Source organism: Polypterus senegalus, chromosome 6 (assembly GCF_016835505.1).
Source record: "Polypterus senegalus isolate Bchr_013 chromosome 6, ASM1683550v1, whole genome shotgun sequence".
In the NCBI taxonomy this organism is placed as follows: Eukaryota; Metazoa; Chordata; class Cladistia; order Polypteriformes; family Polypteridae; genus Polypterus; species Polypterus senegalus.
The window spans coordinates 86,663,054-86,688,648 of NC_053159.1; the positions used below are offsets into that span (position 1 = coordinate 86,663,054).

At 36.7% G+C, this 25,595-nt stretch overlaps 1 protein-coding gene across 1 annotated transcript in view; it reads right to left on the minus strand.

Moving 5' to 3' along the window:
• Window positions 1–25,595, minus strand: part of LOC120531244 (minichromosome maintenance complex component 3 associated protein) — a 65,602-nt gene that overhangs the window by 32,112 nt on the left and 7,895 nt on the right. The window contains exons 5-15 of the mRNA XM_039756484.1: window positions 23,806–23,938; window positions 23,334–23,536; window positions 20,868–21,007; window positions 16,827–17,024; window positions 10,980–11,248; window positions 9,768–9,930; window positions 4,533–4,693; window positions 4,028–4,269; window positions 3,333–3,469; window positions 2,933–3,033; window positions 2,605–2,736 (exon numbers count right to left, since the gene is read on the minus strand). Coding sequence (XP_039612418.1) covers window positions 2,605–2,736; window positions 2,933–3,033; window positions 3,333–3,469; window positions 4,028–4,269; window positions 4,533–4,693; window positions 9,768–9,930; window positions 10,980–11,248; window positions 16,827–17,024; window positions 20,868–21,007; window positions 23,334–23,536; window positions 23,806–23,938 — 1,879 coding nt within the window. The remainder of the gene's footprint in view (window positions 1–2,604; window positions 2,737–2,932; window positions 3,034–3,332; window positions 3,470–4,027; window positions 4,270–4,532; window positions 4,694–9,767; window positions 9,931–10,979; window positions 11,249–16,826; window positions 17,025–20,867; window positions 21,008–23,333; window positions 23,537–23,805; window positions 23,939–25,595) is intronic.

A 25,595-nucleotide genomic window follows, 5' to 3' on the forward strand; every position in this document is an offset into this window, starting at 1 on the left:
GAGTGGAGCTCTGTGCCCATTACTGATCCACAGGTCCATCCATCTGGTCCATCAAGAGTCACTCTCATCTCATCGGTCCATAAAACCTTTGAAAAAATCTGTCTTCAGATATTTCTTGGCCCAGTTTTGACGTTTCAACTTATGTTTCTTGTTCAGTGGTGGTTGGGTTTCAGCCCTCCTTACCTTGGCCATGTCTTTGAGCACTGAACACCTTGTACTTCTGGGCACTCCAGGTAGGTTGCAGCTCTGGAATATGAAAGTACTGGAGGATAATGGGTTCCTGGTAGCTTCACGTTTGATTCTTCTCAAATCTTTGGCAGCTAATTTGCATCTTTTGTTCTCAACACGTTTCTTGCGACCCTGTTGACTATTTGCAACAAAATGTTTGATGGTTCTGTGATCACACACCAATATCTTAGCAATTCCAAAAGTGCTGCATCCCTCTGAAAGACTTTTACAATTTTGACTTTTCAGAGTCAGTTAAGTCTCTTTTTTGGCCCTTTTTGCCGAGGAAAACTAGCTGCCTAATAATTCTGCACACCTTGATATAGGGTGTTGATCTCCTTAGGCCACACCCTCCCTCATTACACAAATACACATCACCTGGCGTGCTTAAATCCAATAAGCATTCAAGTTAATACAGCTTGGAGTTGGAATATACGCATAAAAATGATGATATGGTCAAAATACTCACTTGCCTAATAATTGTGCACACAGTGTATGTATGTATATATATATATATATATATATATATATATATATATATATATATATATATATATATAAAAAGTATCCAATCTTCATATGAAAAAAGACATGCAGGTTATGACTATTACAACAATAGCTTTATTAACTGAAAGGAATGTCACAATACCACTGTGCACTTAGGTGCAATCTGAAATTGCTGGCCTTCATTATTTACACATTCTTGTAGTCTACTTGCTACATTCAAGCACACTTTACTAATAATAAGACAAATACAATAATTAATTAAAAAAATAATACAAAAACTATTTTACATACTCATAACTTTAAACCTACATTTGCCAAGCCTGTATGTATATGTATGTGATAAAGAGATAGATATATCTATATATCTCTATATCCATCTATAGATATGTATCTCAAATCTGGAGAAATACAGTAGAATCCCTCTTAACCAGCTACCTCGGGACTGGACCCATGGCCAGTTGCCGTTTTGGCTGGTTAATCCGACGCATACCTATTTTCATGTAGAAAAATATTTCTAAGGTATGTACTGTACCTTTTTCGACATTCCTGAAGAAACCATATCCACAAGGCTTCATCCACGATTTTGAACACAAGTTTTTTTTCTCGTACAACAACTGGACAGTGTGGTGTAGCGGGTCCACAGCTCAAGTCAAAAAGGCCACCTTTTAAATAAATAATCGCCACACTCGTGGCTTAGCGAGGGGTGTGGTATGTGTGGCCGAATGTTCCCAGGGAATTCGTGATGCAGAAGAAAGTGGTCGCTCCAGCTGAGTGATCACGGAGCTGGAATGACCGGTATTGAAGACGACTGGCCGTCTAAAGGCAGCGGCAGTCATGGAGGCTTTGAGCTGGTTTAGCCCCAGCGTGAGCGCCCTGGCCGCTGGGGAAAGAACCCAAGTCTTTAGTCCAGATGGAGCCCAACGTAGCCAGGGATTGGAGGGCTACTGGACCAGTGTGGAAGGCAGCTGCAATTACAGCTTGGGTGACTCCCCTATTGCGAAGCACGATGGGAGAAGCAGGGGAGCCACCAGGTAGAAAGAAGAAGGCACCGTACTTTGAATTTTAAGAAATCGCTTCCAGCCATTCTTTTAACCTCGTTTGCATTGTTTTTAAAGGATTTGTTATTTTACTAATAGATTTTAACCTCCACTAATTCACTCATTTTAATGGATTATTTATTTAAAGGTGACTTTTGATACACTGCCCCTTATTTAATTTGAACACTGTTTTGTTGTTTGCTGATTTTAAAATACCTCTCACCTTCCAGGAAAGAAGGAAGTGCATATATATATAAAGAAGAACTCAGGATTATATTAAAAAAAATTAAAATAAAAAAAAAAAAATAGTATTTTAACAGGCCAGTTAATCCGTCGGCCGGTTAATGCAAGGCCAGTTAAGAGGGATTGTACTGTATGCCAGGTGAGTTTCACCTGACTAGGCCGAATGCAGTTAATTTAAGATTACTCATGCAAAATTTACTAAAACAATTTTTTAATTGTACATGGCATCTTCAGACAGAGCACCACTACAATCATACAAAAACAACTTTGAACATTAAAAATAAAGATTAAAGATATTAAAAAGAGTCTCATTCATGTATTTATTAGTAGTGCTGCTAGCTAGCACACACGATAATTGATTCCATTTAGAGAAATCAATAAGCCAATTTCTTGTGCGAGTAACTCATTTAGCTAGAGTGTAAAGGATACAAATCCATAAAAAATATTCAAGAAAAATATTAAAAATGCAGTAATTTAAGACATATTATCCCCTTTGTAATGACAGGGTTTTACATTTACATTGAATTAAATGTATTTGTTACTGACTACTTGAATTTTTGCTTGACATGTATAAAAGAAATTAAAAGATAACCTTGCTTCTTCAATCCGACGCTTCTCTTCTTCAATTCTTTGTTTTTCTTCATTTATTTCTTCAGTTGAAGTCAGAAGAACTAACTGATCCACAACATCACTTACTAAATCATGTACCGTAGTTTCTGAAGCTCTGAATATAAAAACAAGTATTAACTTGAGATGGTTGTGTGCAAATGTTACACTAAGACACAAACAACATCATCAGTTTCTACAATAATAAATTGTCAAAGGAAGACAATAACCAAATAGTTTTGGCAGATGTTGAAGGAAAATTAATTAAATATTAATATAAGAATACTATATTAAATGCAGACACTGCTACTTACTTAAGGGCAGCTCTTGCATAGTCAACTACTTGATTGGACAGCTCCATGCATTCTGCTTTAACAACATCATCTACAAGACTTAAAACGACATCTGCTATATCCTGCAAAAAGAAGAATGGTAAATTTAGTTGAAGAAAGTGGTGGTGTTGGGAAGTATATTTATAGCTTCATTTTTACTTCTGACAAAACAAGTGATAATAGGTCAGTCTCTTACTGTGGAGATTCCACAAAACTTTCTAATAGCAACAAATGCGCTACTATTCCGATTTATGTTGATAATTCCTAAAGCTACCTGGATTTTTTGGAACAATCAATATCGGCTACTTTAGTGGAAATCTCCAACTACTGAATAGGAGTCTAATGATTTTACTGTTTATATGTAACCATTTAGCAGCTTTACCTGATCACTGTATATAGGTTGGGGTTTAGCAGCTGGCAGAGACGATATTGTAGGCTGAATATCAGACTGTACAACTGACCGTATCAAAGAGTTTGAAGGAGTACATAACACAGGCATTGGCTCTGGTTTTATTATCGCTACAAGATAAAAGGAAACCCAATGTGACAGTTAGAAGTCATAAGGTATCAGATTACTACAAAAATGAGTAAATAATGCATTAAATAAAGAAAAAACTAAGAAACAACCAGTATGACAATTGTGTGATTTTCCTATGACGGCTCTCTAAATTACAAAAATCACACAATCAATAAATATATCTCAAAAGTGAGGAAATGGTGAAAGAAATATACTAGTTTTAATATTCAGGAATACATGAACAAACACACTATTTATGTATAGCTAAAAAAAAAAAAGTAAATTTTGTAAACAGATTAAAAAAAAAAGCATCTTATGTGATAAATGCATTGCTAATGTATCAATTCAATGCAAGACTGAAAACTAATACAAAGAAACTGAAGGTCTTAAATATTCAAAACAAGATTAAGGAAATAAAGGTAACCCTAATAGGAGGAAATATTTTGATACTTTATAGTCCATCTATATATTTCATGCAACTAATTAAAGTGAGTAATAGGTCAAATGTAAGCATAGCCAGTCAGAACCTTTCAAATCAGCAACTGAAAAGTACTACGCACCTGTTGCATCAAATGGAGCTTTCGCAACAGATGTAGAAGGCTTAGTGGTTACCATGTCTCCTATGTATTTATTCCTGGCATCAAAGCTGGACACTGGTGTATGCTTTGGGGCAGTTGGTAAGTGGCCACCATTTACCACCTCTCCAATCAACATGGTCCTCTTTTGCAAAATATCTGCCGATTTCTTGGAATGCATAGGAACTTCAGGCTCCTGGTAACCAAGTCGGCTTAACTCCACCATCCTACAGCAAGATTAAACCTTGCCATTACTAAACTAATAAAAAGTTTACTAAACAAATAAAGGGCAGATAACAAAAATTATGAACACCATCAGCAATGTAATACTTTCCTACTACATTGCAAAAAAAATAAGCAGACATCTACTAGAATGTTCTTATTTACAATTCTCCATATAACAATGTGTCTTTATTAAAAATGTATTCTTCTCTCATCCATTCATCATTAATTATGAAAAGAAGCTTTATTATAAGTAATTTCTACTCACCCATCTGTTGCTACCAGCCCATGCTGTACAACAAACTCAGATGCGTCATCTGCATCTTGAAACATCAGCATTTGTATAAGACCATCAATTGGAAACGCTGTTGATCTCTGGGGGCTTACAGTATATGCAATGTTAAGGGCTTTCAAAGCACTCTGTCGCACCTAATAAGAGAGTGTTATAGATCAATTCTGTTCTCTAAGTTTGCTATTGTACTTACTGGTCTAATATAATGATGTGTCTACAGTCCTAAACATCACTGGCACTCTTGCTTTTAAGTATGTCATAACAATATCCCCAGAAAGAAAAAGAAAAAAAAAAAAAAAGGAACAGTAAAACAGCTTTGGTCTACACTCATTTGTTTGATACAGAGCAGTACATGATCAAACAGTAACAATTTAAAAAGGAAATGTGTAGAAATTCTATAAAAACTAAAAAACTGAAATGAAACAATCATTCACACCATTTTAAATAGTTATCAATTTGATTGGAAGAACTAAGTTCTCGTTCCAATGAAATTAGAATAACCTACAAAAATTGCCAGCATTCCATGTCCCTTACTGACAATGATAGCTGTCTGAGGTCATCAAAAAAACAATTATCACCAAAGATAAAAATGTAAAAAGCTATAAGGATATTCCTGCATCCACCATTTATTAAGAAGTAGAATACTATTCATGAAAAACTCACAGGACTTGGTATGAAGAGGAACATTGATCAAAGTCTGTAAAGGCTCAGATGAATTGTTAAATGAACATCACATAATACAAACAGCTTAAAGCTGACCTGAAGTAAACGTTTTAACATACATTATTTACTAAATCTTAGAAAACCTGTGTTGACAATGGCCAAAGAGAACCCCTGTGTTGAAAGACAAAACGTGAAAAGACACAATGCTAGTCCAAATCTACTGGTAAAAGGAATAATGCAAACATTTAAGGGCCAGAAAAAATTAAACTTAAGAGTAGGAAAAATTAGTAGCAGAAAGGTACACAAAATACTTGAGACTGCAATCATTTCCAAGGTTTGTGTAATCACGTATTAGGGAATGATAAGATCTCATTTTAATTGTCTTCAGTGGAAAAAAAAACCCTACATGGAAATTTATCAGATATCTTTTTTTTTTTTTTAAACTTTAGACATACTATTAAGGTACTCAAAAATTAAAGTAAATTTTCAAATATTACTGAAGATATTCTACATCAGAGGTTCCCCACTATGTGTTGATCGCAAACGTATTGCAGGTATATCGCATTGCATTCAAAAAAAATAATTTTTAAATGTTAGTCTATCATATATCCTCCCAATGGCATTTGCCACTTGACTGACATACAGGGCAGCCAGTCTGAGATCTCTTTTCTTCTAACACACTGGTGGTCATCCTGCACGCACGATCAAATGTGCAAGCTACTGCAAAACTCTGGCTGTGATCTAGTTAGCCTTCCAATTTATATCGACTAAAGAAGGGATTTAAAAAAAAATTGTTTGGGGAGGGTATGGGCTGGATGTGGAATTGGAAGAGGATTTTTTTTCTCACAATGTCACAATCGAAGTGCGTTTTTCTGATCAGTCAATCTATCACTGCTATTCCAAAGAAGGAAAATGTGGAAAGGCACTTTCGAACTGTTCATAAAAACTACGAAACTGACTTCCTTCCGAAAAGAGATCTGAGAAAGAGAAAGGAGAGGGAACTAAAATCGCAGGTAAATCGCCGTCATTTTTCACTCGGCTGAATTCAAAAGCAAAGGCAGACACACCAAAGCATCATTCCGGGTGAGTCACTTGATCATTAAGTATAAGAAGTCCTTCCAAGAAGAGAAATTCCTGCTGAGATTTCGAAATCCCTGGCCAGAGAAAAAGGAGTTTATTCTTGTCATTAAACATGTAGAATACAAGCAACCTAATAACGAACTGACCAACATGTTGAATGAGCTTAATTAACAGCTGCAAGGAAGAGAGAAAACTATGGTCAATACGATTAGCTCAGTTAATGCAAAAAATGCAACATCTGTCCTCAAAGCTGCAGTGCCTTGATTTTGGGAACATCCAAAACCTTGCGTCAGAGCTGGAGACGCAATGGAAGGCATGTACACAACTTGACAGCATACGCTACACAGAGTAGACTGAAAATTGTCTGTCAGACTTTGACAGACGGTTTCAAGACTCAGCTTTACTTGAGCCAATCGCTACATTTAAGTGCTATCTATTTAGGGAAGATGTTGAGGGCGATTCACCCGTATCAAAAATTGCAACATTGTTTCACCTAAAACTCCTCTACAGTGGAGGATGAGATTTTGACACTACAGGATGACATTCAGCTGAAGTATGGGGCCCATGGACAGTTTTGGAACTTACTCACAGAGGAAAAGTACCCAAACATAAGGAAATGTGCTACCTCCTTGACTGCGTTATTTGGCTCTACTTATTTATGCAAGTTAGAGTTTTCCCACATGAAGATTATTAAATCCAAATACTGTAGTGACCATAAATGTATTGAATTGTTATTGTGGCATAAGTTATGTTAAATTCAGTTATGTAAGGTACAACAACATATATTTTATGTATAAAGTATACTCTGTGTGTGTGTGTGTGTGTGTGTGTGTGTGTGTGTGTGTATATATATATATATATATATATATATAGTCATTTTAATATAGGTAGATTATTTCAGTCTGGTCTTTTTAAAAGTAGCTCGCAAACCGAAAAAGTGTGGGCACCCCGTTCTACATGATATACCCAAATACAAGGATGCTAAATATAACTGACTAATATCAAAGATTAACTGAGATAAGTAATGATTTATGCATTTTAAGTGTTTTATTTTAAAATATTGCACAACAGCATAAGCACTGGCTAGAGTGTTAACCCTCTTTAATGGGAAGCTCGTCTTTAGAAGCACTCCAAAGACGACGCTGAATCAGGGAGAGCATCTATAAACGCGCTTAACAAAAAGATTTTCACCACCTCAGGGAATGCGTCTACGGATGCAATTTCTTCAGATCTGTGCTCTGCATGGTTCTGCTGTCTAGTGCGATTTTTTTGAACTTGGAGGTCATAGTGGCAACGGTACAGACATCGTTTACTTGGGTGAACGTTTTATGGTAGTTTCGAGACCAAAGAACCCTTAACGGTAGTTTTTCTTTCACTTACCCTCAGTCACATTTCTAAGGGAAAAGGATTTAGTTTTTAGGGAAAAGGGAAGTTACATTCCAGAGGTAGATCTTTCATTCGATGAGAGTTTACTGCTAAGGAAAGGCCATCAAGGGTGGAAGTGGACACTACAAAAAAAAGATCACATTTTGGGATGGAATCCTCCATAAGTTTTGTGAGGCACAATGTGGATATATGTGGAATATGATGATGTACACAGGAAAATATACAGAACTTCTAAATGATGTAGGAGAGATTGATGTGCGTAATTTTACAAAACTGTTGTGGATTGTGCTAACACTTGCAGAGAAGCTACGGAATCAGGGTTATCGGATAGGACTAGACAATTACTACAGCAGTCCCGAGCTGTATGAATTTTTAAATTTGATGGATACAGACACGGTAGGAACAGTAGGATCAAACAAAAAGGACCTGCCAAAATCTGTGATGATAAAAAATTTTAATCATGAGAAGTTGCTCCTGCATTCAGAAATAAGTTGATGCCTTTGAAGTGGAAGGATAAGAGAGATGTTTGCATGCTGAACAGACAACTCATAGGAGATTTGTAGTGTGTTCGTCATACACACACAGAGGAGCGCTGCTCCATACTTCCATGCGTATTACACGCAACTGGAGTACTAAGTGAAAAATGGAAAATTTGTACATAAAGTAAATAAATCTACACAAAAAAACACTAGCATGAAATTAGCTTATTGTTGCACTGATGCTAACAAAAACTGTTGAAGTACTTTGTAGTTTAAAATTTTTTTTCTTCCAACAATTTAACTCACATGTCAATTAGATAATATTCCAGCAAAATTCAACCATTTTTATCAATAGATAAAAAAAAACCCACCAGGGAGTGACTACTGAAAAAAGGGCCCCATTAAAGGGGTTAAGCTTGTGAAATCCACTTGCATTTCTTTAAATGTTACATTATTTACTATAAGATACTTGTAAAATCAAAATTAGTCTTTACTGTTCTAAAAGAAAAAAAAAGTCCACAAATGCATATTTAAGGAAATGATGTGTAACAGAAAAATCAGGTACAAAAAAAAAGAAAGAAAAAAAAAAGAGCAACTTGTTCATATTAAAAAGTAAGTCAATCACATTGCTCAATAGTTCAGTCAACAACAGAACCTGTATCAAAAAAATTCATGATACCCTTACCCATATAATGAAACCTGGTCAGTTTCATCTATCTAAATAGGTTAGTATAATACTTTCTGTTTTAGCAGGATGTTGTATGTTAAATATTAAAAAGTCTGAAGAGATTTGTGAAAACCATAAGAAATATTTTTTAAAAAGTCACAATAAGATTTAAGCAAGTTTTCCAAAAAAAAATCTTTAATACTTTGTTATAGATGTTGAAGGTTGTTTCAACTTAATGGACTGTAATTGTTTTTTACAGATTTTGAGGACTGTAAGCCTATGAATGAAACCCCATATATGTTATAAATTTAAGACATCTACTGATATAAATTGTAAACATTTGCTTATTTTACCCGGGCTAATAAAAGAATATTGTTAGATATGTACTAGTCTAGTGAACTTGATTACAGTATATCTGCTGCTACTGTGTTATTATTTAAAAATTCTTTAAAACAAATTAATCACCACAATGCTAAGTATTTTGCTGCAGTCATAACTTCTCAAGGAAATACTACAACTTACTGAATAAACTGGTTTATTTACTTTTACATGTGAGCTGCCTTTCAATCAGCTATCATGTTTAACTGCACTTAACAATTAAACAATATTTTGCGAATATCAAAATTTCTTTTAGAAAATAAGGTCTGATGTTAATTAAAGAATGATTCCAAAATAAAAATGAAACATTTAAATGAAGTACATTACAGATTCTCAAACTTTCAAGCAGCACTGTATAAAAAAATAATGTTACCAGTAAGTTGAGCCTTTCTGTAACTAATGTTTAATATGACAGCTTTAGATTGTTGAGATATACAAGAAGTAAAATTACATACAAAATACTTTGTCATACTGCCATCCAAAGCTCTGATCAAGGAGAAATAATCAACATATCTGAGTACTACAAAATATACACCAAAGTGGCTGCATATCACTTACCTGTTTAAAATATCTATGCAGAATGCAGCTGCTAAGATAAGAAGCACGTCTGACAAGTTTGAAGAATCTCACAAAATTGTTGCTATTCAAAGCAGCAAATACCTGGACAGCATATTTAACCTCTGGAGAATTTCTTATTTCTGCACGAAACTGTTGCACCTCTCTTCAAAAAAAAAAAAATAAATAAATAAAGTAAATAAAAGTTACCAAAAAAAATCATTAAATTAGATATAGAAGTACATATTTCAATGACGTGAAAGTAATACTATTCATGAATCTTTGGGCAAGTAATTCATTTAACAAATACAACAGTTTAACACTTTCAACTTTAAGACATAGTTTCTATTAGAAAGAGAAGACAGCAAAACTTGCTGAAAGAGATCTTTTATTGACAGGTTATATTATGAAAGGTTTGCCCAGTTTGAAAGTGATTGTCACAAGCAGGGGGCACCAAAATGACGGCATACAGCCACTACAAGTCCTAATGCACATGCCGGAAAATTTGGGGAACCCTTGAACTGGGGATAAAAATGACCCCAGCAGGGACTTAATTTTGCCCCATACACCCTAGAATTTGGGGTTAAGGCTCAAGTGGAGGAATGATGAGATCAGGGATTAGACTGAGTGAAAGAGTGAGAAGGGTAAAGCTTAGTGCTACTTCTGTAGGCAAGTGGAAGAGTCATCCCACCTGACAGAAAAGGAGTAGCATTATTTTAAATAATGATGAACCTAGAGTTTTGTTGCTTTGTTGTTCTTCCCATATTAATTCCACTACATTGTTTAACTTGTTCATATATTTTTACAGATACATAAGGAAGTAAACACAAAATGAAATGGAGAAAAGCAGTGGGCTCAGTAAGTGAGCAGTTGGGCTAAATTCAACAGGAACTTTATGGACATGGATAAAATTCATACTGTAAACAGATTGCAAAAAGGAAAAAAAACTACTCACAGCAGTTGAATATATTCATATGGGGGCATAGTCTCAAGGAGATCAGAGAATAAATGAAAACACTTTCCCTAAAAGTAGTACCATAAACATATATTTATGGTTTCTATTATTTACCATATTGAGAATGGGTATACTGTATGCAGGTGCATTGTAAAGAACATCTGTTCTATAAAACCAGGCTAAAAAAGGGTGCAAATAAAGTCATTAACAGTAAAATTTACAAATGCACAAAAAGAGGTAGAATAGAGATAAGGGCACACCTGAGTATATCCCCTTCATTGAGTTTGACCAGAATCATGTATTGCCGAAACTCTGGTTCTCCTTGACAATGAATGCCCTTATTTGCTAAATCTTGATACATTTCCTTCAGGCTCTGCAAGCATTTAGTCATATTTTCATTGTTGATCTTTGCATCAAATGACATCATGGGCTCTTCACATAGATGGTGAGCACAATGAATATGAAAGCGTGCACATTTTTCAATTAATGACACGGTAAGAGGGTCACAAAGGTGCTGCTGAGTAATATCCTAAAATATGTAAAAAAGAAAAACGAATGTAAATACAAATTGTACATTATTTTATTAATCCATATTAGACTCCACTGTATCTAGTCATTTAAACATGAATGACAAGATCATTTAAATTGATGCCACATACAGAGATAGTTCTGCTTTCCTCCCTAAGCTCCAGCCACAACCCTAAATAAAGTAGGTCAGACATTAACATTTAGATCCTTCCTTTCCCTGTAGGAGTTTTCTTACAGTACTATTTTTCCATTACATTTATTATGATAAAGAATATAAACTCTGCCATTGCTAAATATTAAAATTAAAAAAATACAGAATCACGTAACACTTCTGAGCATTTAGTGCATCTGGAAAGTACTCACAGCGCATCGCTTTTTCCACATTTTGTTATGTTACAGCCTTATTCCAAAAAGGATTAAATTCATTTTTTCCTCAGAATTCTACACACAACACCCCATAATGATAACGTGAAAAATGTTTATTTGAGGTTTTTGCAAATTTATTAAAAATAAAAAAAATTGAGAAAGCACATGTACATAAGTATTCACAGCCTTTGCCATGAAGCTCAAAATTGAGCTCAGGTGCATCCTGTTTCCCCTGATCATCCTAGAGATGCTATTGTAGCCTAATTGGAGTCCACCTGTGGTTAATTCAGTTGATTGGACATAATTTGGAAAGGCACACACCTGTCTATATAAGGTCCCACAGTTGACAGTTCATGTCAGAGCACAAACCAAGCATGAAGTCAAAGGAATTGTTTGTAGACCTCCAAGACAGGATTGTCTCGAGGCACAAATCTGGGGAAGGTTACAGAAAAATTTCTGCTGCTTTGAAGGTCCCAATGAGCACAGTGGCCTCCATCATCCGTAAGAGGAAGAAGTTCGAAACCACCAGGACTCTTCCTAGAGCTGGCCGGCCATCTAAACTGAGCAATCTGGGGAGAAGGGCCTTAGTCAGGGAGGTGACCAAGAACCCGATGGTCACTCTGGCAGTGCTCCAGAGGTCCTCTGTGGAGAGAGGAGAACCTTCCAGAAGGACAACCATCTCTGCAGCAATCCACCAATCAGGCCTGTATGGTAGAGTGGCCAGACGGAAGCCACTTCTTAGTAAAAGCCACATGGCAGCCCACCTGGAGTTTGCCAAAAGGCATTTGAAGGACTCTCAGACCATAAGAAAGAAAATTCTCTGGTCTGATGAGACAAAGATTGAACTCTTTGGTGCGAATGCCAGGCGTCACGTATGGAGGAAACCAGGCACCGCTCATCAACAGGCCAATACCATCCCTACAGTGAAGCATGGTGGTGGCAGCATCATGCTGTGGGAATGTTTTTCAGCGGCAGGAACTGGGAGACTAGTCGGGATAAAGGGAAAGATGACTGCAGCAATGTACAGACACATCCTGGATGAAAACCTGCTCCAGAGTGCTCTTGACCTCAGACTGGGGTGACGGTTCATCTTGCAGCAGGACAACGACCCTAAGCACACAGCCAAGATATCAAAGGAGTAGCTTCAGGACAACTCTGTGAATGTCCTTGAGTGGCCCAGCCAGAGCCCAGACTTGAATCTGATTGAACATCTCTGGAGAAATCTCAAAATGGCTGTGCACCGACACTTCCCATCGAACCTGATGGAGCTTGAGAGGTGCTGCAAAGAGGAATGGGCGAAACTGGCCAAGGATAGGTGTGCCAAGCTTGTGGCATCATATTCAAAAAGACTTGAGGCTGTAATTGCTGCCAAAGGTGCATCGACAAAGTATTAAGCAAAAGCTGTGAATACTGATGTACTTGTGATTTCTCAGTTTTTTGTTTTTTTTTAATAAATTTGCAAAAACATCAAGTAAACTTTTTTCATGTTGTGATTATGGGGTGTTGTGTATAGAATTCTGAGGAAAAAAATGAATTTAATCCATCTTGGAATAAGGCTGTAACATAACAAAATATGGAAAAAGTGATGCACTGTGAATACTTTCCGGATGCACTGTATACCTGAGCACCTCCATCCCATCTAAAATTTATACTTTTAAATACTGGAGGTCTTGATTAATTCACTGTATAAAGACTAAGGACTATAATTCTTAAAAGAAAAAAATCATTCAATATACAGCACTGATGAACTGGCCTCTTAAAATGTGAACCATTGAATTCCTCAGTGTCAAAGATATTATGCAGATACTGAGGGTATTCATTATTTTCCACAGGATTATTTCAATGTTGTTTTTTCTTAGATTCTTTGCCACATCATTTCAGACACTACATAAAGAAGAATGTCTTTCAGTTTTTATCCAGAAGACCAGTATGGCTATTTTCTATATGAATGAAAATATCTTTTTTCTTAGAGAGAAATATAAAGATGTCTTGCTATTGACAATTGCTTGCTGAACGACAGAGAAAAAGGCAAAAACTGTTAGATGACCGTTTTCTTCACAAAAAAAAAAGTGTCAACCTTCCTCATCACAAATTATGTATTTACTCAAATATTTTTGATTTTCATGAATAATTTATGAATAAAAATCGATATTTGAGCAATAAAAAATGTCTATAATTAATGTAATAAAAAGAGTATTTAGTTATTCATGTTACAAAATAAAACAAAAAAATGATAAACTTTTATTCTCTGTTCTGTTTCACCTATCCCCATTATTTACATGTTAAGATGACCTTGTTTAATGCTGTTTCGTTTAGCACTGGGATTTCTTGGAACGTATCCGCGGGGTCTTACTGTAATAAAATCTTATATATATATATATATACACACACACACACAGTGGAACCTTGGTTTGCGAGCATAATTCGTTCCGGAAACGTGCTCGCAATCCAAAGCACTCATATATCAAAGCGAATTTCCCCATAAGAAATAATGGAAACTCAGATGATTCGTTCCACAACCCAAAACTATTCATATAAAAATGATTAATACAAAAATATAAAAAATACATAAAACAAATTAACCTGCACTTTACTTTTAAAAAGAATCATGGCTGGTGTGAGTGAGTTTCTAAACTCAGGTGGGATTCCACCCAACGGGACGACACATGGAAGACTGTCCCAAAGCAATCTCAGTCTCCCAGCGATGTAGCAGTTCGCTGTATAAGCGCATCCAAAAAGATTGCAGACATGCTGTAAGCACCTGCCGTCAATGGGTGATACAAGGAACATTATAAAGATCCCGCTACAATAAATAACAATGCTGTTGCTGTTTCAAGCTGAATAAGGCTGGTGTTGTTAAAGTACTGAGACTCTGCTTCGTGTTTTGGGGCGCAAGATGGGGACTCGCACTTCACAGCGCACACACACACACACACACTCACAGGAGAGAGAGAGACGCAGGCGAGCGAGAGCGATAAGGAGAGAGAGAGAGAGACGTGCTGCACTCGAGCGAGAGAGATAAGGAGAGAGAGAGAGCGCGCACGAGGAGAGAGAGAGAGACGCAGGCGAGTGAGAGAGATAAGGAGAGAGAGAGAGAGAGAGAGATATGCTGTGCTTGAGCGAGAGAGATAAGGAGAGAGAGAAGAACCATCAGCTCAGTTGTGATCACATGACGCTCAGCAGACAAAGTGTATCCATACTACTCGTATTGCAAGACATCGCTCGTTTATTGAGTCAAAATTTATTAAAAAATTTTGCTCGTCTTGCAAAACACTTGTAAACCAAGTTACTCGTAAACCGTTACTACATTACTACACATTACTAACCCTGTCTGGATGTGGCATTAGTGCCACTGTTCTACTACATATGGTAAAGTCGTCTTGCATAAAGGAACACTGGAATCACTGGATGGAAAGATTCTCCCATCAAATTGGACAGCCCAGCACAGACTCCACTATAGAATACCCAGGAATGGAGGTAGGCCGCTAGTTGAACAAGGTCTACATGACTATGGCTGTGTCTGGCTTGGTTATCGACTTCTGCTTTTACAATTTTAATCTCCTCTGTTGTCAACTGGCCATAGTTCTTCAGTTAATTCATGGAGGGATTATTTCCATTTATATTTACTCAGTTTCTACCTTGTTTCCCATGTGTTTTAACAAATCTGTATGTTTGTCTGTACTAGTTCTGTAATTATTAATTAGTAGAATCTCTACTTGTACTATTACTGTGAATTGTTCACAGCTCCCTATGGCCACACTAGTGAAGAGCACTATAGAAAAATAAGTTGCAATTGTGATTGAATGCTTGTGTCTTGCATTTGTTTGACATTGAATGGGTGCTGCCCATAAACACTGACCGATTAGCTGCAAAAATGATAAACAAAGTGTTATGCTCAACTTTGCATTATTGTGGTGTTTGTGACTTTACAAAGAGATAAGCTTCAATTTCCCATTGTGTGAATGTTATTTTCACAATTTTTTTTTTGTTGTTGGATTCCTGTATGGTAGACTAATGCTACAATATAATTTTAATTTGTATTTTACTTGACAACATGTCACAGCACTCTGCACGTATACTCCATGAACAGCAGTATACAAAAATAAAGTGAAGTGAATTTAATGTTTTTGGGAGGAACCTCAGTACCCTGAAAGAATCCATGGAGATAAGTCAGAAAATGCCCTCATGTTATGTCTTTGTTAAACCCCACATATATTGTGGATGCCTGTAAGGCACCGGTATTAAACAAAGTGTCATCATATAATTCTGGAGCTCTCTACAGCAAGTTTAAAATCAAGTCCTCTTTCACCACTGCTAAACATGGCAATTCATTTTTAATATGCCCACCATGCCACTTCACCAAGTTTTTGTTGTTTTGGGCTTGGTGGGTGAATGTATTAATCTTAATGTTATTTATTTATTAATTGCTTAAATTCACTGTTTAATTCAGGGAAGGTGATGGAACAGTTTACCTTTGTGATTCTTTAAGAAAAAAAAGTGAATAATGTAAACAGCTTTTGTTACCTTAGGCTTAATGGAGAAGTAAGAGATAAATGTCAGTGCTTTCTTATAGCATCTACTGTATTATGTACTGGTCACAAAAATAGAATTGCCACTTCAAAAACACTAGCACATTATGTGTTTCTCTCTAAAAGAAATTGGAACTAAGAATAGTGTCACATGTCTTAGTGGTTCTTGCACCTCCAGATTTCCAAGTTAATATCTCAAAGTTGGGCAGTATCTTAGGAGAGTTTGTACATTTACCCCCTATCTGTAGTAGCTTTCTAGTCATATCCCAAAAGATGTGTATATAGGGTAACTGGTGACTCTAAATTGAGAGTAAGTGTGTCTCCCTGCATGATTATATCTCTGGTCCCATTGCTGCTAAGATAGACTTTATCCGTTTGCAACTGTGGGCAGATGGATACATTTTAACAATGGGTTCTATCATGTTAATTTAAGTTCTAGGTCTCTTGTTTATTACTCATGGCCTTTTTTAAGAATAAAGCAACCATTTTCTCTTTTTCATCTTGCATATTCTTTTTCTCACACTAAGCAGGCTGATTCAACCAGGTGTAAACCTGTAATACTTGCAAAAGCAATGTAATAATACAATCCGATCATGGTTTATAATATTCATTAAGAATCACCAACAACCAAAACTCAACACGTCTAGCGGATTTGAAAATACAGCAATGAATTAAAGCTATTACCTTTCTAATGCCACGGGTCCTGTTCCACACAAAGTCATACCAGTCTCTGTAGTTTCCCTCCCCTTGGTCCATGATTCGAGTCACTAGGTAGTCCATTGTCATGCTCAGAACAGCCGGAGGTCGCAAGTCATGGGAGAGTGGCTCCTCTTGATCAGCAGAAGACCTGCTATATTCCTTAACTGCAGCAGCATGATCCACCTGTATTAAGTTTGAAGAGGGGAAAAAAAAGCCATAACACACCAACCACAAAAAGTCTTAAATAATGGCTTACTTCCCATTCTGAAATAATTTCATGTTACACATGATGCATTAAGTGAATCATGGAAATAATGTAATATGACAGAAAGACAAACAGTATTGTGGAAATACAAAATGGTTTGTATTTTTTTTAAATACATAAACCTCACAAACAATGTGTAAACATATGTTCTCTAATTACAATGAAAAATATAGTGGTGTAATAATGTACCTTGAGGAAGCTTTCATTCACAAATGTTAGTAGGGAAAAAGTGTCAAATCACAAAATTTGCAAAGAATTACAAAAAAGAGAAATATAAATAAACAAAATAATCTAAACAAGCGTCCTGCTCTATTTTCACATTTACACCAGATGTGAAGCTTAGCTGATGTGAAGTACTCATTTTTATTTTTCAAATGAATGAATTTATTTTGTGCCTTGCACATGGGCCCTGTCCTACAGCCATATTTATTATGTCTAGAAACTGGAAAAAAAAATTCACATACTGAAATTCAGAATCATGCATTAAAATGCCATTTAGTGAGAGACATTGTACTAAATATATAAAAGTCAATGTGTGTATGTATGTATGTTCCAGCATCGCGTCCAAACGGCTGGAGCAATTTTCATGAAACTTGGTCTCAATGGTCGACTAAAATAGTGTAGGGTAAAATTAGCCTTAACCCATCCCTTCCGAGTAGGGTGGGCGGGTGAACTTGCGGTTTTGTATGCATGTAATTATCCAGTTAACACCCCAAATGACCACCAGAGGGCATAATGGAGGTGACTGCCAACATTCTTTATGTTTGAGCTCCACGTGCCCCTGTTACTTTTTAAATTAAATAGAGTTTTTACGCGTTCAAGTGTGTGCGTCTGTCTGGCCCAGAAGTGAGAGGTAGAGTCGGGATAAGGACTCCAGCTCGGAGGATATGCAAGTGAGGCCAGCACAGGAAACCTCCTAAGAAAAACAAACAGTCACTTAGCTGCTAATGTACAAATGATGCGAGCACTTCGGCAACACAAATCCTCATAGCAGAGAGATGCCCAGAGTAGTTCTGGCGATTTCAATACTTTCTAGGATCCCTTACACAGTTAGTGTATACCAGGTGACTGCAAGCATTCTTTATGTTTGAGCACCACCGCCCCCCCTGTAGCTACTCAAATTAAATACAGTTGGCCGGTTCCGAGCGTCAACTGGATGATAACATACTTACAACACCGCAAGACAAGCACATTAGTGAGTCTTTATCCATCCATCATCCAACCCACTATATCCTAACTACAGGGTAACGGGAGTCTGCTGGAGCAAATCCCAGCCAACACAGGGCACAAGGCAGGAAACAAACCCTGGACAGGTGCCAGCCCACCGCAAAAAAACCCACACAGACACGGGGAGAACATGCAAACTCCACGCAGGGAGGACCCGTGAAGCGAACCCAGGTTTATTATTTGTTAATTTATTTTTATTTTTAAATGTTTTTTTTTTAAATTATGTTTTTCTCAAACAATTAAAAAAAACAACTTTATTTTCCTCCCAGGCAATGCTGGGTATTTCAGCTAGTATATATCTTTTTATATAATACGCTACCATGGCTGTTCGTTTGTCTGTCCAGGATTTTAAATCACCTGTAGCTTGCAAACTGTTTCACCTATTGACTTGAAATTTGGTACACATATGCTACGTGATGTCTACTATCTGCTTTCGGGCTGATGATTGTTATTACTCTTTTTATTTTATTGCAGAATCAACTCTCGGCAGTGCACATATATATGTGTGTGTGTGTGTGTATATATATATATATATATATATATATATATATATATATATATATATATATATATATACATACAATGTGTGTGTTTGTGTGCATGTATGTTCCAGCATCACTTCCAAACGGCTAGAGCGATTTCCATGAAATTTGGTACACAAGTTTCTCATTGGTCGACGTAAAATACTGTAGGGTGAAATCAACCCTAACCCAGCCCCTTCTGGGAAGGGTGTGGGGTAATCTTGAAGTCTTGTATGCATGTTATCATCCAGTTGACCAGAGGGTGAACTGGAGGTGACTACCAGCATTCTTTATGTTTGAGGACCACTGCACCCCTGTTGCTTTAAAAATTAAATAGAATTGGCCAGTTCCGAGCGTCAATTGAACGATAACATACTTACAAGACCGCAAGACAAACACATTAATGAGTCTTCATTGTTTGTTCATTTATTTTTGTTTTTTTTAAGTTGTGCTTTTTTTTTTTTTTTAATTAGATTTTTCTCAAACAATTTAAAAAAAAAAAACTTTTTCTTTCCTCCTGGGCAACACTGGTTATTTCAGCTAGTTGTACTAAATAAATAAAAGCTAAAAGGTAAAAGTACAGGATCTGTTACATAACCAGGAAATTTATATTTTTTAAGATGTAAAGTACTGAGTAGATGCATTTTCTGGAGTAATGTTTGAATAAAATATTTAAATATGAGTAGCTAGCACAACCTCCAGCTTTCAGTGATAATGGATTAATATCAGACAGGAATCTGATCTGTACTGCTATCGAGCCTTTGGAACTTTCATCAACACCAAAGCTCCACTGACATAAGTGAAGAGAATTTAGCAACAGGCAATAACATGCTTGCATTTCCATTTCTTGTGCTGGACACAATATCTTGGTTTTGAATATGACCATGTACAACTTGTTTCTACAAACCTTTGTATGTATAAAGACACAATAGCATTAAAATTACACTAAATACTGTTTTTCTGCAATGTGCCAGTGCCTCATCCTCCTGTTAACATTGTTCAATACAAAAGAAATAAAAACACAGGTTCACACTATTGATACTTCTCACCTGATGAGGCCCATTCTGTAGTATAAATCATTAAAAAAAATCAGATTTTTAAGTCATGTCCTTGCACTTGCTGAAATATTCTGAAAGTCATTCAGGGTCTGTCAAAACCATTTTAACTGTAAAATCTTCTTGATTAAATTAAAATTAAAAACATTATTCTACTAAAAAAAGAATTCAGGGGAAAACCTGCCACCCCTTCTCCAAAAACTTTAGTCTGACAAACATAAAATTCTAGATAAGAACAAATTTTCAGTTTATAAATTTAAGGCCTGGAGAGAGATTTAGTTATTTTTTTTCTAAACTTCTGCTGAAGGCTCTAGCACAATATTTAAGCATTTTTGCATAAACATCTTAAACACTAATTTGAATATTTTTTATCTGCAGATATTATATAGTGCGGCATGCTTCCTCATGTATAAGCAAAAATGTATACATATAAATTAACTATATGGGCTGAATGTTTACTTTGCTGGGCATACCTATCAAGTAAAAAGATGATCACATAAAAAGAGCTTTAATTTTTCAGGGTATAGACTTTAACTTTGTGACTACCTAAATTTAACAGCACAATCTGCTTAAAATGTCAATATAGTGGATGTTGAAGTTGAACTTAATAGAGCGTCACTCAGTATGCATTACATACACAATGTCAACATTCATAGGAATGATGCAGACACTTTCAGATATGGAAACATTTAAATACTTACAATGTAAGGGCTAAATTAAACTCAACTTTATAAAATATATTTTCCTACTTCAATGCCATGTCCAAGAAAGCAAAGGAACATTAAATTTAAAATAACGTTTTTTTTTTTTTTTTTAATCTTTAAAACTTTATGCATTGCAGCTATTTCCTGTTTGGACTACATTTTACAATTTAGAAAGATTTTCACTTTACAAATCTTAAACACTGAGTAAACATTGGTAAACCACTGTAAGGAAACAAAAATGCAAAACGTCTTACTTTCTCTGTGCCAGGAATTACTTCAAAAATGCTCAACTGATTCCTAGTTTCTCTCATATAGCGCTCTTTCTCAGGACACATGTCAGGGCACGTCCCCACAAAGACCTTCGACAAGTCCAGCTCTGTTCTCGTCAATCTGCCTATAAGGAAATTTCCCGATAAAAAAAAAAAATAAAGACAATATTTTAAATAATGGCATGATGAATTGGGCATACTGCACCAAGTCTAAGCACACATCCTTAAACATTAGCGCACAGGTAATTAGCAAGACTTGTCACACACGTGTGCATGGGAGGCAGCTAAAGGGCCTGAATGAGAGAAATTCCACGTCAGACCAGGGGGTGGTGGAGTGCACAAACTTTTTTCTCTCACTTCTCTGCAGACCAGTTACAGGAAATCCCGCCTGGCCCCGATGACGCCACTTCCAGTTCTGGCCCCCCACTGATAATGTCACTTGGTGGTCAACACTCAGGATAAGAGAATTGCCTCCTGCAATTATTCTTCCAAAGTTACATTGGCCTTACATTATTCAAAATGTCAGACAAAATCAAAATGGATCTGAAACAAGTGTCTTTTTATGCAACTAAGACCAATTTGAATAGAACTATGACTATGGAAGCATGCCATAACGGATCATTATATTCTTAAGGAATATACACTTGTGCTCATACCCTGGCAGAATTTGTAAAATGTTGTTCATTGTTTGGAAAATATAAGTAATCATGCAGAAAGTTTTCATTTTAAGTAGAATACAGTGGAACCTCGGTTCACGACCAAAAAGTTCACCAAACTTTTGCCTCGGTTCACAACCACACACTCGGTATATGAACAAGCCAGTTTCCCTTTCGGTTTGTGCGCGCCAATGATTTCCGCACGTGTTGCATTGTTCTTGGTCAGACTGCCTGCCTGTTGCAGAGAGAGAGAGAGCGCAAGCGAGCCACGTGCCTGCTGGGGAGGGGGAGGGGGAGATTGCTGCACGTATTTGCCTGCCTGTCTGCCTGCCTGTGCCGAGGGGGTTGCCTGCCTTCAGCTGAGAGAGAGAGAGAGAGAAAGCCGCGTGCCTGCCTGGCTGGTTCATTTAAGCAGAGCTGCTCCCTGTTCATTGTTCTCAGTCAGACGTGTGTGCTTTACCTGCACTTTGTGCTCAACAGTATTTTGTGTGCTTTTGCAGTTAACTATGGCTTCTAAGCAAATGAAGAGTGGTGAGAAGAAAGTTTTGAAGAAAACTGAAATCGAAGTAAAGAAATTATTGAAAAGTTTGAGCGTGGCGTTCGTGTTACTGATCTTGCCGCCGAGTACAAGAAGTCAAAATCTACGATTTAGACTATTCTAAAGCAGAAAGAATCTATTAAAGCAGCTGATATTGCAAAAGGAGTTACAGTGTTAACCAGGCAGAGGCTTCAAGTGCTGGAAGAGGTGGAAAAACTGTTTACCAGTTTACTCATTTACCAATTTGAGAACCCTCGTGCTTTCAAGCAGCACAACGTAAACAAAGCCAAACTGCCAGTAATGGGGGGGGCAAACATGAAGGGTTGGGTCACAAGGACTTTGTTTTTGAAATGGCTGCATGAGGCTTTCGCTCCCACCAGCTAAACAGCTAAAAACACCAGAAACCCAAGAAATCACAAGAGAGAAAACACCTGAAGGAAAACATCCCTCCATTGTGGAGCCAGACTCTTCCTCCTCACTTCATGCCAGAACTCAACTCATGCAAGGTTAGTTTTCTTGGTGGTTATTGTATTACGGATTTTTCAAAAGTTAATTTTTCAGTTCGTAGCTTGAATTGTTGCAATGTTACTTTTCTCTTTTTTCAAATGTTCCTTTTTTCCGCTGTGCTTAAAACTCATTTTAAAAAAAGTGTTTACAGCAATCGGGCTGTAAGGCAAAAATACTGTAGCACGATCTTGTTACTTTTTTGGTTGCTTGTGCTTGGTTTTTAAATAAATTTCAGATTTGTTCCAATGTTCCTTTTTTCTGCTGTGCTTAAAGAGAGCACGCGAGCGAGCCTGCTAGTGTAGCTGAGCAGGGAGCCTGGGTGTTTTGTGTCAGTGTTATTCAATGTTTTTACATTAGTTTACTATTACACTGTGCATTCTATGGTGTAATTAACTATATTTGTGCTTAACCTTTACATATATTTACATACAGTTCGTACAGTCTGGTACGGATTAATTGTATTTACATACAATCCTATGGGGGGGGAATTGCTTCAGTTCACGACCAACTCGGTTTACGACCAGAGTTTTGGAACAAATTATGGTCGTGAAACGAGGTTCCACTGTATGTGCACAGGGAAAGCCAATTTATTATTACATAATTGTGTGTCCTTTTTAAAATCATAATGATAACTGAAATCACCCAAATAGGCCTGATCAGAGTTTACATACCTTTGAATGTTGGGGCAGAATCCCCTTCCCTCTCAAGAAGATGTATTTGAATTTTATTTCTAAGATAAAATAATTTTACCTTGCCGCATTATCTTGTCTCTTTGCTCCAGCAGCTGGTATCTATCTTCAGAAGTCTCTGCTACTTTGCCAAACAAAACACTCACAGAGGCTGGTAATGTGCCTGTAACACGGTCCAAACCCTGATCCTCTGCACCTGAATCATGCCGAGGCTCAGACTCAAATAGCAAAGACTTGGTAACAGACGATTTTTTAACTGGAGATCTAAGTAAGAAAGTTAAAAAAAATATATATATTATATATAAATGTGTATAGAGTATATGGTAATCTCTATTCCGTTTAATTTCTATTCTATGCTCTCTATTCTGTAATGTGAAATACCATTCCTGCAGTGCATTTTTCCCCAGAAGAAGCTAACTATTTAGGCATCAGTAGATATTTGCTGCTCTAAGTGGAAATTGACATTATTATTAACAAACCTGACATATACATAGATGTTTATTATATCAAGTGTTAACATCTACAGTTGTTACCCTTTATTGACACCACTACTGCTTGCTGCAGAGGTCCACACATGCACTTTCCGAACAGGAGAACTCTGGAAGGACCCTCTTCTCTCATCAACCTGCTCTGTCCTTGGTGCCTGTTCCAAATTAACTTTAGGACCTGATGTAAATAATAAATGATAGATGAAGATTATTTAAAGCAATATACAAAAAATAGAGCGCATGTATCAAGTCTAACAGTATCTATAAATATATATTTTACTGACCCAAGGTACAGAATAGAAGACTTGCTTCAAGCAATAAATGACTTAAAGAACTTTAAATTGCTACAGACTTAACAAGTTCAAATTTTGATACAGTAATCCCTCGCTATATCGCGCTTTGACTTTCGCGGTTTCGCTCTATCGCGGATTTTATATGAAAGCATACCTAAATATATAACAGTGGATTTTTCGCTGCTTCGCGGGTTCTGCGGACAATGTGTCTTTTTACTTCCTGTACATGCTTCCTCAGTTGGTTTGCCCAGTTGATTTCATACAAGGGACGCTATTGGTGGATGACTGAGAAGCTAACCAATCAGAGCACGCAGTTAAGTTCTCCTGACTGACAAGCTAACCAATCAGAGCAGCAGTTAAGTTCCTGCCTGCTGAATGCAGTGTTAACCAGGAAGTCTCGTCTCGCTCATTCAGCATCAACGTGTTTCGCTGTGTAAAGAGTTGTGCTCTTTTGTGTTTATCTTTGTGCATAGCCAAGCCCTTCATTATGGCTCCAAAACGATCTGCTACTGCTTCAGGGGCCGTGCCCAAGCGCAAATGGAAGATGTTAACGATTGCCGAAAAGGTAAACGTTTTGGATTTGTTGAAGGCTACGATTCTTTTTATTTAAAAAGTAGGAAAGGAATATAAGATCTACGGCCGCAGTGTCCTTTTAACCAGGGTGCAAAACAAGTTGTAAGTGGATGTAATAAGGCAGTAGTCTGGATGGAATCTGCTTTAGGGATTTGGATTGAAGACTGTCAGAAGAAGAACAACGGCAGTGCTACACAATCGCCTGAAGTGGCTCCTTTAAGGGCTGTAACGCTCTCCTTTGTTGTGCAGTAAAATAAAACTCATTGTTATCGAACAAGTCATCGTGTCATTGTTGGTGAGTAACCATAATTAATTTTCTACTTACAGTACTTAGTACATGTACGTACGTTTAGTGTCACTGTACACACACATTTACTGTATACTATTTTTGTTGCATTGTACGTATTTATTGCTGGTGGCATGTCTATCGTAATGGCTGTAACATGTGATATCGGAGACACTCAATATCTTTAAAATAATATTTAGGTTTTACTGTATATAAACAGTGTGTTTATATACATAATTTCAATGAATCTTACCTAATATCTAAGAGAATACAAAGGGATTATGCTGTATAACTCTGCGGGGAATATTTATAAACAGTGTGGGAGAGTTTATAAGGGCTTAAAATATATAAAATAACCATAGAAACATATGGTTTCTACTTCTGATTTTCACCTATCGCGGGGGGGTCTGGAACGCAACCCGCGATCGAGGAGGGATTACTGTATATCAAAATAAAAGGTATTGCCTTATTTTCAAAAAAGGTCAAGCTTTCTTCCATGTTGGACAAAATGGTTAAGGTGCTGGACTGTAAATCTCAATGCTCCAAGACAGAACCCTACCACAGACTTTATTCAAGTTCCTGAGCAAGTCTCTGTAGCAGTCAGGGCTTCAAATGTACCATGCATTTGTTATTCATATTTTGCCTAAATACAATCACTGAATACAGGGTGGTCCAGATCTAAT